The following is a 17,789-nucleotide window of genomic DNA, read 5'->3' on the forward strand; positions in this document are numbered from 1 at the left end:
ATCAGCACAGGCACCAGAATCACCGGCACAGAGCAGTCTATGACCACTCTGTGTCGGCAAAGAACGGTGGTGGGCACAACAGGCAGGTAGGTAGCAACTACCTGCCTCTTAGTGCTTGGGCACATTTTTTGTTTTTTCACAACATCCCAGATATACCCTTTAAAAGAATGTACAAAGTATGGAGCATGTCGTAAGAAATCTTAGGAAAGAATACACAAATCTTGGCTTTCAGGGATCAGTGGTGTCACAACCACAATGCTCTATAGATTAATATTAAGTCTAAAGAATACGTTCCTTAGTCAAAGTAGAATCCAATATCTGGGGTACCTTAAACAGTTGAATCCATCGTTTTTGCTCGGTTTGGATACGTTGCTGCATCTCCACATTGGTGGTGACACCAACACTTCGAAAAGCTGCCATGTATTCTTCTCGCATCTCTGGCTTTGTCTCGGGGTACGCCAGCTTGATGATTCCTAAGCAAGCGTCACGTAGGCAGCGGGACAGCACAACCAACTCTTCTAACGTGAAAGGCATCATTGAAGATTGTCTCTGGCCAACTACAGCTGCAAAAAAAATCTAAATGTCAGAGTCACATAGTACAGACAAGCAGCACAAACAATGAAGAAACATACGTAACATAGTCACAGACAGGAAAGGGGCAGAAGGTAAAGCAGCAGTTTTCATTTATTTAAAGGGGGTTTGTCTTATGAAGAGATCCTCCGTATGTTAATCTGTTAAGGCAGATGTATGAGAGAAGTCACTGGTTTGGAGGATTCATCCATGAGCCAAAACAAGGAGGTCGTCTTTAAGTGTGGCTCCCATACTAGTGATCCAGGCCAGTCTATTAATCTGAATGGCTAGCTGTAATGCTTCATACAGTATCTCTTGGAGTAGCCACTGAGGGGAAAATGTATGCCCAAATGCGTCGTTGGTCAGCAATAATATAGGAGGGTTAGGTGCAGTTGGCCAAGCGGCGGAAACTCCATTAACCGATGGCGCGCCAATGGCCCCACTATTTTATTTCACAATTCTGTGGCCATTGGCTGACACAGTTGGGCGGAGAGTCAGCCATGCGGTTTAACTCTTAAAGACCCGTGGAAATCAGCTGATCGTCATGCCCCATTAACACGGTTAAAGGGATCTGCACCTCTTAATGAATCAGGAGCGTCTGACTCCAGCATGCCCGCTCATCAAGCCGGTCTTTAAGAACCATGACCATAATCTACAGATAGATGAACACAGACCAATACTTCATCACCAAACTGGATGGTGGGCACACATGAATTAGCCAACTTGTTTGCCAAGCATCTTAAAACCCCAAAAATGGGCAGGACAAAATTGTTGCCACTCTCAACTTGGTTGCACACCCTTTGGAATAAATAACTGCAATCAATCTCTTCCTATAACCATCAACAAGCTTCGTACACCTTTCAACTGGAATTTTGGACCACTCTTCTTTTGCAAACTGCTCCCGGTTTCTCATATTTGAAGGTGCCTTCTCCCAGCAGCAATTTTAAGATTTCTCCAAAGGTGTTCAATGGGATTTAGATCCAGACTCATTGCTGGCCACTTCAGAACTCTCCAGCGCTTTGTTTCCATCCATTTCTGGGGGCTTCTTGAAGTATGTTTGGGGTCATTGTCCTGCTGGAAGACCCATGACCTAGGATGAAAACCCAGCTTTCTGACACTGGGCACCACTGCATTAAAACCCCAAATAATTTGGTAATCTTCAAATTTCATGATGCCTTGCACACAGTCAAGGCACCCAGTGCCAGAGGAAGCAAAACCCCAAAACATCTTTGAACCTCCACCATATTTGACTGTAGGTACTGTGTTCTTTTCTTTTAGGCCTCATTCCGTTTTCGGTAAACAGTAGAATGATGTGCTTTACCAAGAAGCTCTATCTTGGTCCCATTTGTGCACAAGATGCTTTCCCAGGATTTTGGCTTACTCACGTACATCTCGGCAAACTGCAGTCTAGCTTTTTTATGTCTCTTTGTCAGCAGTGGGTCCTCCTGAGTCTCCAGCCATAGTGTTTCATTTCATTTAAATGTTGACGGATAGTTTGCGCTGACATTGAGACACCCTAAAGGCCCTGTCACACTAAGCGACTCTACAGCAATCCCGACAACGATACGACCTGTCAGGGATCGTTGCTGCGTCGCTATGTGGTCGCTGGTGAGATGTCAAACAGTCAGATCTTCCCAACGACGCAGCAACGATGCGGCGACCCGTAACGATCTGTATAACGATGCACGCCTATGTGTTTCTGTGTCTGAGTCGTCAACAAGGTCGTTGGTAAGGTGTCAAACACACCGATGCATGCTACTCAGAGGGGCCTCAACGATCAAAGAAATGTCCAGACCATTCCGACACGACCAGCGATCTCACAGCAGGGGCCTGGTCGCTGCTAAGTGTCAAACGTAGCGAGATCGCTACTGGGGTCGCTGTTGCGTCACAAAACTTGTGACTCAGCAGCGATCTCGCTAGCGATCTCGCTTAGTGTGACGGGGCCTTAAGCCTGCAGGACAGCTTGAATTTCTTTGGGACTTGATTGGGGCTGCTTATCCTCCATCCGTACTATCCTGCGTTGCAACCTTTCATCAATTTTTATCTTCCGTCCACGTATAGGAAGATTAGCTATAGTGCAATGGGTTATAAACTTCTTGATTGTGTTGAACATCGAGGACAAAGGAACATCAAGATCTCTGGAGATGAACTTGTAACCTTGAGATTGTTGATATTTTTCAACAATTTTGGTTCTCAAGTACTCAGACAGTTCTCTTTGCCTCTTTCTGTTCTCCGTGCTTAGTGTGGCACACACAGACGTTTAATGCCAAGATTGAGTCGACTTCTCCCCTTTTTGTCTGGTTTCAGGTGTGATTTTCATATTGCCCACACCTGTTACTTGACAGAGGTGAGTCTGAACGTATATCACATGCTTGAAACAAAGTTGTTTACCCACTATTTTGGAAAGCTGCTAACAATTTAGTGTGACCCATTTTTGGGGTTGTGTGTGAAATTATGTCCAATTTGCCTTTTTTACCTTTGTTTTTGTGTTGTTCCATTACACTCAAAGGAAATAAACATGTGTAATTGCAATAATTTTCTGGGAGAAATACTTCATTTTCTGGAACAATTTCAAGGGTGCAAACACTTTCGAACATGACTGTATATTCTATATAGCAGTAATGCACTTAAAACGTGAAGATCAAATCTCTTACCTTCTATGGGATCACCAAAGAATTCATTATCGTGTATAGAAATAAGGGAATGACTAAAGAGGGAGCTAAAAAGATAAAACAGAGGGATGATCCGATTGGAGTCCTCTAATGACATGGGAGAGCCTCTGGATATCACCTGGAGGAGCGGCACCATTGACCTACAATAACAAACCTCACATCATCACCGACATTCGGGAAGTACAGAATTCATTATGGAATGAATAAACTCTATTACAACAGAATATAGATTGGATGCCATTTATTATTTCTGGAAAGGCAGACATTACAGCTGTTTTATATGCGCCGCCTTACCCTGTAATCATTTTTGTTGTCATCGAAGAGATTAAGTACCAAAGATGTCTTAAAAATCTTGCATTAAACGCTAAACTGTACAGGAGCCTGGAAGGAAAAACATAAGTCTGTGAATATGAGTACTTGTCAACTAAAACCCTTTATTTATCATCAATGGGGGGCGGCTGACTCCTGGGACCCCTTCCTGCCCAATCTTTGAAATGAAAGGGTCTCGGCACCTTAGGGTTATCACATTGCGTTTTTGTGGTGTGGTTTTTTTTGCAGCTTTTTTATGCAATTTAAATTTTGCTTTCTACAGTACCAGCAAAAGCTATGTGATTTCAGAAATCTCATGCACACACTTGTTTTGTTTTTTTCCAGACTACACTGGAAAACTGCAGCGTTACTGAAATCTGCAGCATGTCAATTCTTTTGCTTTTTTACCCAAAGAAAGTAATGAGAAAGTTTTATTCTCAAAAAAACATTTTTGAACTAACTGTATTAAACATATACTGTAGACAAACACAGAAGTAATCCGTGCCAAAAAATGCAGAAAAACAGGCATTTAGAACGCCCAGTGACAAAAATGCAACGTGTGAACGTGGCCTTAGCACTCTCTGTAGTGGATGATGCTTTTAGCAGATAACGTAAAGCAGGAAAAAAAATCTAAACAGGAGCAATGTGCTTTACTAGTACGGGTAACTGGTACCACTTTGTTTTAATGATGGGTGGAGGTCCTAACGTCAAACCAATGAAGCAATGCTAGATTCTTAAAAAAGGTACAAAATCCCATTTAAAGCGCATCTGTCACCAGATCTCTCAATACAAATGGTACACGTTATTAAATAGACCTTTTAGATCTGTTGAAGCTGGTGTGCTTGTCGTGAAAATCCAGGTCAGGATGGCTGTATAATCCTTAGATTAAAATGAGAATTTTAGGAGTCCAGCTAAACTCCAAAAATGTTCCTTTTTAATATTAAGCTGGGAAACTTTCATAAAGGATTGTAAAGCCATTCTTGGACAGATGTTTAAAGTAAGTACATCAGCCTCTTCTGGTCTAAGAGACCTATTTCATAATGCAGAACCACAGAATTTAACAGAATTATTCCAACAACCTTTTTTCATGGATCTGTGTGTCCGTTCTGTTAAACTCAGTGCATGTCCTATTCTGATACGCTTTGCAGATTGCATGTATGAAGCGCCATTAAATGGAAGCGATCTGCTGTTAACTCGGTTTTGTGATTTTTGGTTGACCCCTGGATCACTATTTGAGGTAACAACGTGGAAATTACTTCAAAATGGAAAGAAAAGTACTGAGATGCTCCTGAGCTGATCAGTAACAATGGAAACACGCGAACTGTCCGGGGTTTGTTTCCTTGGATCATTGATGGATGTGTCACTCGGCAGTAATAAAGTGTAAGAGGAAGTAATGTCTGATGCATCAGGAGTTATTTGAGTGAAGAATGATTTTAATTAAGCAAAATCATTTTTACTGCCGTTATCTATTGTGCCAACTTTTTTTTTTTTTTTTAACAGGCTTTTTTTTTCCCCATTTGCTCACATTTATTAGTAATAAACGAACAAGAAAATAATCTCACAAATGGCTTTGCCACATGAAGCCTTCCAAATGGTCGTAGACTCTATAGGAAAAGGCTCAGCGACCTTCTACATTTCTGCTCTCACCAAAGGTCTTTGGCAGAACGCCTGGGGGGAACCTGGTGAAGAGGAATGGATAAACATTGGGGGCAATAAAAGAGGCCGTTTCCTGTACTGCTGGACCATGGAGCATCTCATCACATCCACACAAAGAATGGCTTTTAGATATATATTGGGATTATAGTCTCGCTAGGTTTCCATTTATAAGTTGTGTCTGGTCAGTTTTATTTTTAAAGGGGTATTCCCATCTCCAAGATCCTATCTCAATATATAGTAGGTGTAATAATAATATTAGCAAATACCTCCAATTACAAATGTAGTATAGTTCTTCTGCTTCGCTATGTTTTTTACCCCTCCAAGTTCATTGCAAGAACTTAGGTATCCATGCATACGACCACTCATACAGTGATAGTGAGTTAGCTAGTTGCTAGTGGTCGTAACCATGGATACCTAAGCTACTGAAATGCCTTACACATGAGGAAAGAGACATTGCAAATCAGAAGAACTATACTACATTTCTAATTGGAGGTATTTGCTAACATTATTACTATTATTACACCTACTACATACTGGGATCGGATCTTGGAGATGGGAATACCCGTTTAATCATGAGCCAGACGCAACAAATGTGTCCAATAGGTACATTAAAAAAAACTGAGTTTGGCGTTTTCTAATTAGGCTGTAAAGCAACAGCGCCTTGCTACGCTGGATGAAGGGGAACGATCCCACAGAAAACTATGGGATCACTTCCCACATCGGAGGTTTCTGTATTATGCCAGAAGGAATCAATCCTTATGCTCCTGCTGCAGCTGATCTCCGCTGTGCACACTCTGGTGCCACTACTGCCCCCTTTCCTGCCCCACTGCCCCCAGTCATACTGCTGCCAAGTACTGCGGGAGCGCCATGGTAATCACTCAGCAGCCACACGCTGTGTGAATTATGCTCGCTGCTGCTGTTGACTCGAAGCTTTCCTTTCCCACTGCCATTATGCATGGTGGAAAGCTGTCAATCACTGGAGGGAGCCTGCAGATCATCTATACTGTGAGCTTAAGATCACTGCACCTGCCGAGCACTGTCAGAAATATACTATAGTGGGTAACAAGGTGTTAGGTTAATTACAGCATACCGAACAGTATTTCCACACAACTGTACTGACTGCAGAGCTGCACCTGCACTGCTCTTCTGTGTTCAGCAATGCACCGAATGATAGATGGGGAGAAGCAGCTTATGCTCGTCCGGCTTATAACGTTCAGTGACACACTTGATTTATTAACAATATTTTTAAAAGTGTTTGTCTCATGCTCAGAAATTATGAAAAATTGCAAAGGGTTTGTAAAAGCAAGCAACTTTGAAATTTACCTCTAATTCTTCTCTAGAATGGAGAACTTTTTAATTTTGCAGTTTACTACTTGTTACCTAAGTTACCAGCCACTCCTGCAGTCTATCCAAGGTGGTTTGTTTCCAAGGCATGGAACGAACACTTGAAAGAATCACATACTTGCTTGCAAAAATTATTGGGTCCAGCCGTATTCAGAGGCCTGCCTCTGCAGGTAGCATTGTAGAGCACACAGCTCGGGCCAGCAGCGCAGTGATGCCGCCAGACAGAGCTTCAATCATCAAGAGAGCACTGCCCCCCGGGAAAGCAGGACACTGGGAGTCAGTGGAGTGGTGCACTCCTGAAGAACTATCTTCAGACAACCTCATTAATATAAGATCTGCTTATAATGTTGGGAATAACCCTTCATAGAATATCTATAGATATACAGTACAGACCAAAAGTTTGGACACACCTTCTCATTTAAAGATTTTTCTGTATTTTCATGACTATGAAAATTGTACATTCACACTGAAGGCATCAAAACTATGAATTAACACATGTGGAATTATATACTTAACAAAAAAGTGTGAAACAACTGAAAATATGTCTTATATTCTAGATTCTTCAAAGTAGCCACCTTTTGCTTTGATGAGTGCTTTGCACACTCTTGGCATTCTCTTGATGAGCTTCAAGAGGTAGTCACCGGAAATGGTCTTCCAACAATCTTGAAGGAGTTCCCAGAGATGCTTAGCACTTGTTGGCCCTTTTGCCTTCACTCTGCGGTCCAGCTCACCCCAAACCATCTCGATTGGGTTCAGGTCTGGTGATTGTGGAGGCCAGGTCATCTGGCGTAGCACCCCATCACTCTCCTTCTTGGTCAAATAGCCCTTACACAGCCTGGAGGTGTGTTTGGGGTCATTGTCCTGTTGAAAAATAACTAAACGCAAACAGGATGGAATAGCATGCCGCTGCAAGATGCTATGGTAGCCATGATGGTTTAGTATGCCTTCAATTTTGAATAAATCCCCAACAGTCACCAGCAAAGCACCCCGACACCATCACACCTCCTCCTCCATGCTTCACGGTGGGAACCAGGCATGTAGAGTCCATCCGTTCACCTTTTCTGCGTCGCACAAAGACACGGTGGTTGGAACCAAAGATCTCAAATTTGGACTCATCAGACCAAAGCACAGATTTCCACTGGTCTAATGTCCATTCCTTGTGTTCTTTAGCCCAAACAAGTCTCTTCTGCTTGTTGCCTGTCCTTAGCAGTGGTTTCCTAGCAGCTATTTTACCATGAAGGCCTGCTGCACAAAGTCTCCTCTTAACAGTTGTTGTAGAGATGTGTCTGCTGCTAGAACTCTGTGTGGCATTGACCTGGTCTCTAATCTGAGCTGCTGTTAACCTGCGATTTCTGAGGCTGGTGACTCGGATAAACTTATCCTCAGAAGCAGAGGTGACTCTTGGTCTTCCTTTCCTGGGGCGGTCCTCATGTGAGCCAGTTTCTTTGTAGCGCTTGATGGTTTTTGCAACTGCACTTGGGGACACTTTCAAAGTTTGCCCAATTTTTCAGACTGACTGACCTTCATTTCTTAAAGTAATGATGGCCACTCGTTTTTCTTTACTTAGCTGCTTTTTTTTGCCATAATACAAATTCTAACAGTCTATTCAGTAGGACTATCAGCTGTGTATCCACCTGACTTCTGCACAACACAACTGATGGTCCCAACCCCATTTATAAGGCAAAAAATCCCACTTATTAAACCTGACAGGGCACACCTGTGAAGTGAAAACCATTTCCGGTGACTACCTCTTGAAGCTCATCAAGACAATGCCAAGAGTGTGCAAAGCAGTCATCAAAGCAAAAGGTGGCTACTTTGAAGAACCTAGAATATAAGACATATTTTCAGTTGTTTCACACTTTTTTGTTAAGTATATAATTCCACATGTGTTAATTAATAGTTTTGATGCCTTCAGTGTGAATGTACAATTTTCATAGTCATGAAAATACAGAAAAATCTTTAAATGAGAAGGTGTGTCCAAACTTTTGGTCTGTACTGTATATGTATATATATCAGTGCACACATCTCCCGTGTCACAATAGTTAAAGCTGTATCCACCACATTTATACTGATGACCCATTCTTTGGATAAATCGTCAGTAGTAGATTGTAGGTGTTCACCATCCAGCACTACCACCAATCAACAGTGTCCACAGCCAATACAGCACATTCTGGTAAGCTCAGTACCCGGCAGCGGCCTCTATACAGAGTATAAAGCTATGCTGTTCTGACTCCGTACATTGTTTACATCCTGCCACTGTTGGAGGTGATAAAAGCTGAACGGGGTGGCAGTTGTCGGACCTCCAATGATCTTTTATTGATGACCTAAATTAAAGCTAGGTCATTGATATCAAAGTAGTGAGCAACCACCTTAAAAAAAAGACCATGTACAACCATAAAGCCTAAGGTTTTGGTGTACATGTGTATAAGTATGGCTGACTAAACATAGTCTTCATATAATACAGTACTTCTTACAAATTCAGCTTAGAGACTAGCTGCTGTTAATGCACACGTTGGCCATGTTGCACAACTTTGCACACACATATACTTGTCTATTTATTATGGTATATGCACACAAGTGTTCTCTACAACCTCTGTGTAGTACTGAGCCATAATTTGGCCTTCACATATTGTACAGCTGTACTGTACCTATATACCTTATAGCAGGAGTGCAGAACCAGCTGCTCGGGGGCCACATGTGGCTCACAATACCCCACTGTGCGGCCCTGAACCATCTGCATAGTGTCTGGTCACATGTATTTTCCATGTCATGGAGAAGACCAGCGGTGCATAGCCCTGTAGGGGCGGGTAATTATGGATGGTGTGCTGTTTGGTCATTTCTTGAGTTAGCCATATTTTGAGAGAATGGGCGAGTCCTGACTCCTGTAGCTCAGAAAAGAGTAGGTAAGGTGAATAAGTGGCCATGCAGACTGATCCTTTAATCATTGTAGTCTAGGAGAGAAGGGAAACACTCGACATTTTAGATTCTGACAAATATTACAATGTAGAGAGATGAATATATGGTCTTTTCCTTTCTGGACTGTAAACCTATGAGAAGGTTCCTCTACCTTCCACATAGGTGGAAAATGGAAACAGCACCCATTAGATACTTATAGCATCTACTTTCAATATGAAGTAAATGTTTTAGAAGGTAATACTTAGGTAATAATGAGGCCCATGGGGTTGGTTCGATCTGACAATGTGGCCCTCAGACCCAAAAAGATTGTGCAACCCCTGAAGATATAAAAGAGGATTTTCCATCTGAAAAAAAAGAAGTAAATGTCATGCTCCATCAAACGCCATATTATGGAGCTTTTCTCTCCGAGGAGCACAAAAAGTTTCATGTTTGTCTAAAGCCCGGAAAGGAAGTGTGACATTCCTTCCATGCTTTGACTAAATGACTCATTAAGCTCTTACTTAGAAGAACCCCCAATAAAACTTAATTACCTGATAGCAAGATTCTCCTACTTATGCCTCTGCCATAAACATGAACTGTTTCCCATTATAATCATTGAAGATAATGAATGGAGAACAATAGGTTTAAGGGAAGGTGTCACAATATCGTCACCTCCACCAGCAGAACATGAGGTCCGATTCTACTCATGTGTCCCATCACCCTGCTTCGGTCTGAATAATTCATGCTGTTCCATCACCCATGTTGTCTCAATGAATAAGCCACAGAGATTAAAAAAAAAATTTAAAATACAATGGTGGACACACTGGAAGAAAGAAAAACAATCAAAGGGTAATTACAAGGAATACATCTTAAATGGGTTTACTCTTTCATCCTGTGAAAGGAAGGTCACCAAAGGCAGTGTTGACACATGAAAGTTGGGAATGGGACTGCCCGGACTTCACATAAAGCCCTGTGCGGTATGTCCAACATCACACCTGGGTGTCAGCATTCCCAGCTTATTTACCAGATTAGTACTGGATAAAGGCCAAGCTTTATTGGGGTTAAACATTTAGACAAAAAGCAGCAAAGTTAACACGTCATCCAAAAAAAAGTCAAGTCAGTGAAGACAGAGAAAAAAGGTTAGAAGAAAACAGAGGTGAACTCCTATGTCTGCATTCAAATTCCAACACCAAGAAGAAAAAGTTGTGGAACTATGGAAATCACAGGATCAACATCTCAGCATTACATTGATTGGTCGTGGAACTAATGCTACATCCTTTTCTACAAAGTGTCATAGGAGCCATTTTTTAACACAGCAATGCCAGGTAGCATGTTGCTCGTGAAACTGTGAGCAGCCTACCATGGCCTGCAGCGACTCCAGGCTCGTCTACTATCGAGCAGATCTTGATGCTTTGCTCAAGTACATTCAGTGTGGCAGAAAACTGCCAAGGCGCAGAAGTGAGGGGGGATTTCAGTATGTGGCGCCCCTATGCGTGTTTCACCCTAGCTTCATCAGGTGACGTGTGAAACGTGCGTTGGGGTGCCAGGGCCACACTGCAATTAGGTCTTATCACACGATGTAGGTGCTTTAGTTTCTATACTTTATTTTGTACCCTCCACTGTGATATATACTACAGGCACTGGGAAGCATACAAAACAATTTACTAGCTATATTTTATATTTGCATATGTGGTCCTCCATTGTGTTACTCTGCTTTTTATTCCCATTTTTGTAATTTATTTATTTATATTAATAATACAGGATTACATTTTTATGAGACTTCAGTAGCACCATTTTCTTGTTTTTTCCCTTGCAATACCACTGCCATACCCTTTCTTTCCTTACTACTGCATCTTCCAGCACAGAGTATACAGTGAGGTTTGCACCGTAAAAAAAGATAGGTCGGGCACACGTGGCTGAAACTGAAGAAGTTTAAACTACAAATGCTCAAAGAAAGCAGACTATATATTGACCCATCGATCCTTGACAGCTGCAATAAGGCAGAAGAAGTGTACAGGGTGGATGATGCACTTCACCAAAAACAGACACTAAGTACAACGCAGGTCACATGACTGAAGTGTCAATTTAGGGAGAGTGGCTGAGTTGGTGAAGCAAATACATTAGAAATGCTCTAAATGTTATTATGACTTTGCTCAATCAAAAATAAAATAATAGGGTACATAAGAGATCCTGATATCTCTGTATAATTTAACAAGCTGTAAAAGTGTGATGGGGATTCCAGTAAATTTTTCAGTACTTTTAACTGCAGAAAAAGATCAGTTTGCAGCGCAGAATTATAGAAACCACAATAGACCCTATAATTTGGGGACTTCGGTTACTGTCAGAAATCAAATCTGTCTAAATAGGCAAAAACCTCTCTACTTCTGCCATATTAGTATTTTGCGTAAAAATAAACTTAGATGAAAAATGTTCCTGTGCACATACTGGTAGGTTCAGGGCAAAATCATATCACTATCCAATAAATGAAAAAACTGCTACTGTGTAGCTTGCACAGACCTATGCTTTTTCCCTTTGAGTACACAGAGTCCATAGATTTCTACAAATATCTGTGTGATATGGATTTTAAATACACCACGAGCACAGGGCTAGAAAAAAAAGGAACAGTAAAAAAAATAAAAATAAAACACAGTTATTGTAAAACTTTCCCTGCGTCGCTGTCCTTAAACAATAGGGCTCAGTATATTTGCTTACTAGTGTCGTAATGTCAAATATTCACTAGGACATTTTGCCATGTTTGACCTATGTTATTACATATGTTACACACAACACTGGGCGTTATTGCTGGCAAATGGATTTTCTGTCTAATGGTTCCAGATATCATCATTGATATGGTTAAATAAGGCGTTAGGGCCAATAAGGTACGCTACTTATTACATCCATACACAGCCCTAACCTCAGCGCTCCTGGACACAGAGGTGACAGGAATTTGAGGAGGTTGGCATGAACAGTCTGCAGAAGAATGGTGGGCTTAAAGGGGTTGCACCAAGTTTTGAAGTTATCCTCTATCCATAGGATAGGAAGATAACTTCCCAATTGTTTGGGGTCCAACCGCTGGGACTCTCACCAATCCCGCAAACTGTGGCTCCCCTTGTGAATGGAGCAATGGTCAATCATGTTCACCTTTGCTCCATTCATTCTTAAAGGGGTTGTCCAGGACTTATTTATTTTCTTACTATGGTCCTAAGAACTAACAGGCAGGTGGTTGCTAACTGCCTGTTCTGCCCAGAGCAGATCTCTGTCAGCAGCACCACCTCTGCAGCTTCTGTTAACCTTTACGTTGACAGAGCAGTAGCTTCTCTTCTGCTCTGCTCTGTTGAAGGGTCGTAACTGCTGACGTCATGCTGACTGACAGTCGACTACCCTCTGCCTAACTGCAGAAAGTTGGCTGTCAATCAGCATGACGCCGGCAGTCACGCCCTATCGACAGAGCAGCCCAGAAGAAGGAGAGCTGCTGTGTTGACGTGGAACAACCAAATTGTTGGCTGGAGTGGTCAGTGACCTCTCTGAGCCAGCACCTGTTAGCTCTGAAACAAATAGTAAAAAAAAAAAATCATGGATAACACCTTCAATGCAAGTGCCAAATGCTGTGCTCTGTTATCTCCGGCGGTCCCGTAGGCAATCAATGAAGCAGCGCTGTGCATGATAGGGGGATAATTTTCAAACTTGGTACAAACCAAGTGCACATAAAAGGGTGTGGCCGCCCTCTGTCTGAGCTGAAAGGTTCATTCTGCCTCAGGTCTATGCTTATACTAGGGATTCAGTCTCTCTGTCCTTATCCATGTGTACGTCACTTGACAAATGGTAAGGTTTTTAATATTAAAGTTAGGACTGTCCCATAGGGGTGGTCTTGACGTGGCGTGATAGCTTTTACATTATTTTGATCAAAATTATGTTAACTAAATACCCTTTATTATTTATTATTATTTTTGCACTGTGCGATCTATCCATTTACTTCCAGTTATTTGGGTATTTTGCTTGTTTTTGTTTTTTCTCTGTTTAGTGGCCTTGTGTGAACATGCATTTACATTTTGCATGCACATCAATTTACATTTCAGTTCAGACTTCCAGGTTTTTTCCTTGTAGTTCAGTGTGCTTCAGTGCACATAAAAGGGTGTGGCCGCCCTCTGTCTGAGCTGAAAGGTTCATTCTGCCTCAGGTCTATGCTTATACTAGGGATTCAGTCTCTCTGCCCTTATCCATGTGTACGTCACTTGACAAATGGTAAGGTTTTTAATATTAGAGTTAGGACTGTCCCATAGGGGTTGCCTTGACATGGCGGGATAGCTTTTACATTATTTTGATCAAAATTATGTTAACTAAATACCCTTTATTATTTATTATTATTTTTGCACTGTGCGATCTATCCATTTACTTCCAGTTATTTGGGTATTTTTCTTGTTTTTGGTTTTTCTCTTTTAAATAGGTAATTTTCCTTTTGTACTCTATGGTCGTTAAATATATTTTTTTCTTCATTACCTAGGTTTGATGAAATGTTACAGAGGCTATATATATATATATATATATATATATATATATATATATATATATATATATATATATATATATATATATATATATATATATATATATATATACACACACACAGTGGTGGCCAAAAGTATTGGCACCCCTGCAATTCTGTCAGATAATACTCAGTTTCTTCCTGAAAATGATTGCAATCACAAATTCTTTGGTATTATTATCTTCATTTAATTTGTCTTCAATGAAAGAACACAAAAAGAATTGTCCTAAAGCCAAATTGGATACAATTCCACACCAAACCTAAAAAAGGGGGTGGACAAAAGCATTGGCACTGTTTGAAAAATCATGTGATGCTTCTCTAATTCGTGTAATTAACAGCACCTGTAACTTACCTGTGGCACCTAACAGGTGTTGGCAATAACTAAATCACACTTGCAGCCAGTTAACATGGATTAAAGTTGACTCAACCTCTGTCCTGTGTCCTTGTGTGTACCACATTGAGCATGGAGAAAAGAAAGAAGACCAAAGAACTGTCTGAGGACTTGAGAAACCAAATTGTGAGGAAGCATGAGCAATCTCAAGGTTACAAGTCCATCTCCAAAGACCTGAATGTTCCTGTGTCTTCCGTGCACAGTGTCATCAAGAAGTTTAAAGCCCATGGCACTGTGGCTAACCTCCCTACAGTCATGGCCAAAAGTTTTGAGAATGACACCAAAATTATATTTTCACATGATCTGCTGGCCTCTGGTTTTTATTAGTGTTTGTCTGATGTTTATATCACATACAGAAATATAATTGCAATCATATTATGAGTACCAATAGGTTATATTGACAGTTAGAATGAGTTAATGCAGCAAGTCAATATTTGCAGTGTTGCCCCTTCTTCTTCAAGACCTCTGTAATTCTCCCTGGCATGCTCTCAATCAACTTTTGGACCAAATCCTGACTGATAGCAGTCCATTCTTGCATAATCAATGCTTGCATTTTGCCAGAATTTGTTGGTTTTTGTTTGTCCACCCATCTCTTGATGATTGACCACAAGTTCTCAATGGGATTAAGATCTGGGGAGTTTCCAGGCCATGGACCCAAAATCTCTATGTTTTGTTCCATGAGCCATTTTGTTATCACCTTTGCTTTATGGCAAGGTGCTCCATCATGCTGGAAAAGGCATTTTTGGGCGCCAAACTGCTCTTGGACGGTTGGGAGAAGTTGCTCTTGGAGGACATTCTGGTACCATTCTTTATTCATGGCTGTGTTTTTAGGCAAGACTGTGAGTGAGCCGATTCCCTTGGCTGAGAAGCAACCTCACACATGAATGGTTTCAGGATGCTTTACAGTTGGCATGAGACAAGACTGGTGGTAGCGCTCACCTCTTCTTCTCCGAATAAGCTGTTTTCCAGATGTCCCAAACAATCGAAAAGGGGATTCATCAGAGAAAATGACTTTGCCCCAGTCCTCAGCAGTCCACTCCCTGTACCTTTTGCAGAATATCAGTCAGTCCCTGATGTTTTTTCTGGAGAGAAGTGGCTTCTTTGCTGCCCTCCTTGAAACCAGCCCTTGCTCAAAGAGTCTCCGCCTCACAGTGCGTGCAGAAGCACTCACACCAGCCTGCTGCCATTCCTGAGCAAGCTCGGCACTGCTGGTAGTCCGATCCCGCAGCTGAAACAGTTTTAAGATACGGTCCTGGCGCTTGCTGGTCTTTCTTGGGCGCCCTGGAGCCTTTTTGACAACAATGGAAGCTCTCTCCTTGAAGTTCTTGATGATGCGATAGATTGTTGACTGAGGTGCAATCTTTGTAGCTGCGATACTCTTCCCTGTTAGGCCATTTTTGTGCAGTGCAATGATGGCTGCACGTGTTTCTTTAGAGATAACCATGGTTAACTGAAGAGAAACAATGATACCAAGAACCAGCCTCCTTTTAAAGTGTCCAGTGATGTCATTCTTACTTAATCATGACTGATTGATCGCCAGCCCTGTCCTCATCAACACCCACACCTGTGTTAATGGATCAATCACTAAAACGATGTTAGCTGCTCCTTTTAAGGCAGGACTGCAATGATGTTGAAATGTGTTTTGGGGGTTAAAGTTCATTTTCTGGGCAAATATTGACTTTGCAAGTACAGTAATTGCTGTTAAGCTGATCACTCTTTGACATTCAGGAGTATATGCAAATTGCCATTACAAAAAATGAAGCAGTAAACTTTGGAAAAATTAATATTTTTCTCATTCTCAATACTTTTGGCCATGACTGTAGATGTGGACAGAAAAGAAAAATTGACGAGAGATTTCAACGCAAGATTGTGCGGATGGTGGATAAAGAACCTCGACTAACATCCAAACAAGTTCAAGCTGCCCTGCAGTCCGAGGGTACAACAGTGTCAACCCGTACTATCCGTCGGCGTCTGAATGAAAAGGGACTGTATGGTAGGATACCCAGGAAGACCCCACTTATTACCCCGAGACATAAAAAAGCCAGGCTGGAGTTTGCCAAAACTTACCTGAGAAAGCCTAAAACGTTTTGGAAGAATGTTCTCTGGTCAGATGAGACAAAAGTAGAGCTTTTTGGGAAAAAGCATCAACATAGAGTGTACAGGTAAAAAAAAGAGGCATTCAAAGAAAAGAACACGGTCCCTACAGTCAAACATGGCGGATGTTATGTTCTGCTACCAGAGCTAAGGAAAGAGAGGAGATCTGTCCCTACGATAGAACTCAGCTGAATCCCTACGATGTAACAGGGAACCTGATCCTGCGATCAGACCTGCTAAAGTCCTAAGCTAGTCTGTACGGAGACCTATAGATGTGGGGAAGGAATCCCTACAAGTACTAAGGACTGGGAGGAAAATGGGACACCTCCTAACAGAAATAGTAGCAGACAGACGAACAAACAAAATATAAAGAACATAGAGGTCCGTAGACCAAGCAAACTAACAGAGTTAGATACAGAGCACAGGCTAGCTAGAAAGTAGTTATACAATGAAGTCCAGCAAAGCCAGAAGGGCGGAGCAGGATTAAATAGGCCAACAAGGTCATGTGACCAGTAAAGGAAAAAACCTAAGAGCAAGGTTCTAACAGCAGAGGTTCCCTGATGTTTTGGGGTTGCTTTGCTGCCTCTGGCACTGGACTGCTTGACCGTGTGCATGGCATTATGAAGTCTGAAGACTACCAACAAATTTTGCAGCTTAATGTAGGGCCGAGTGTGAGAAAGCTGGGTCTCCCTCAGAGGTCATGGGTCTTCCAGCAGGACAATGACCCAAAACACACTTCCAAAAGCACTATAAAATGGTTTGAGAGAAAGCACTGGAGACTTCTAAGGTGGCCAGCAATGAGTCCAGACCTGAATCCCATAGAACACCTGTGGAGAGATCTCAAAATGGCAGTTTGGAGAAGGCACCCTTCAAATATCAGGGACCTGGAGCAGTTTGCCAAAGAAGAATGGTCTACAATTCCAGCAGAGCATTGTAAGAAACTCATTGATGGTTACCGGAAGCGGTTGTTCGCAGTTATTTTGGCTAAAGGTTGTGCAACCAAGCATTAGGCTGAGGGTGCCAATACTTTTGTCCGGCCCTTTTTTTGAGTTTTGTGTGAAATGATCAATGATTTGATTTTTGCTTCATTCTCTTTTGTGTTTTTTCATTGAAGACAAATTAAATGAAGATAATAATACCAAAGAATTTGTGATCGCAATCATTTTCAGGAAGAAACTGAGTATTATCTGACAGAATTGCAGGGGTGCCAATACTTTTGGCCACCACTGTATATACATAGTACAGACCAAAAGTTTGGACACGCCTTCTCATTTAAAGATTTTTCTGTATTTTCATGACTATGAAAATTGTACAT

General features: G+C 41.6%; 1 protein-coding gene across 1 annotated transcript in view; it reads right to left on the reverse strand.

The window, feature by feature from the left end:
* Nucleotides 1-17,789, reverse strand: part of UBE3C (ubiquitin protein ligase E3C) — a 150,022-nt gene that overhangs the window by 77,769 nt on the left and 54,464 nt on the right. Inside the window, exons 12-14 of the mRNA XM_073677688.1 lie at nt 3,537-3,623; nt 3,225-3,382; nt 328-563 (exon numbers count right to left, since the gene is read on the reverse strand). Of these exons, the coding sequence (XP_073533789.1) occupies nt 328-563; nt 3,225-3,382; nt 3,537-3,623 (481 nt within the window). The remainder of the gene's footprint in view (nt 1-327; nt 564-3,224; nt 3,383-3,536; nt 3,624-17,789) is intronic.

The sequence above is a fragment of the Phyllobates terribilis genome, unplaced genomic scaffold (assembly GCF_046119375.1).
Source record: "Phyllobates terribilis strain yellow unplaced genomic scaffold, ASM4611937v1 Scaffold_4__5_contigs__length_816908805, whole genome shotgun sequence".
NCBI classification, from domain to species: domain Eukaryota; kingdom Metazoa; phylum Chordata; class Amphibia; order Anura; family Dendrobatidae; genus Phyllobates; species Phyllobates terribilis.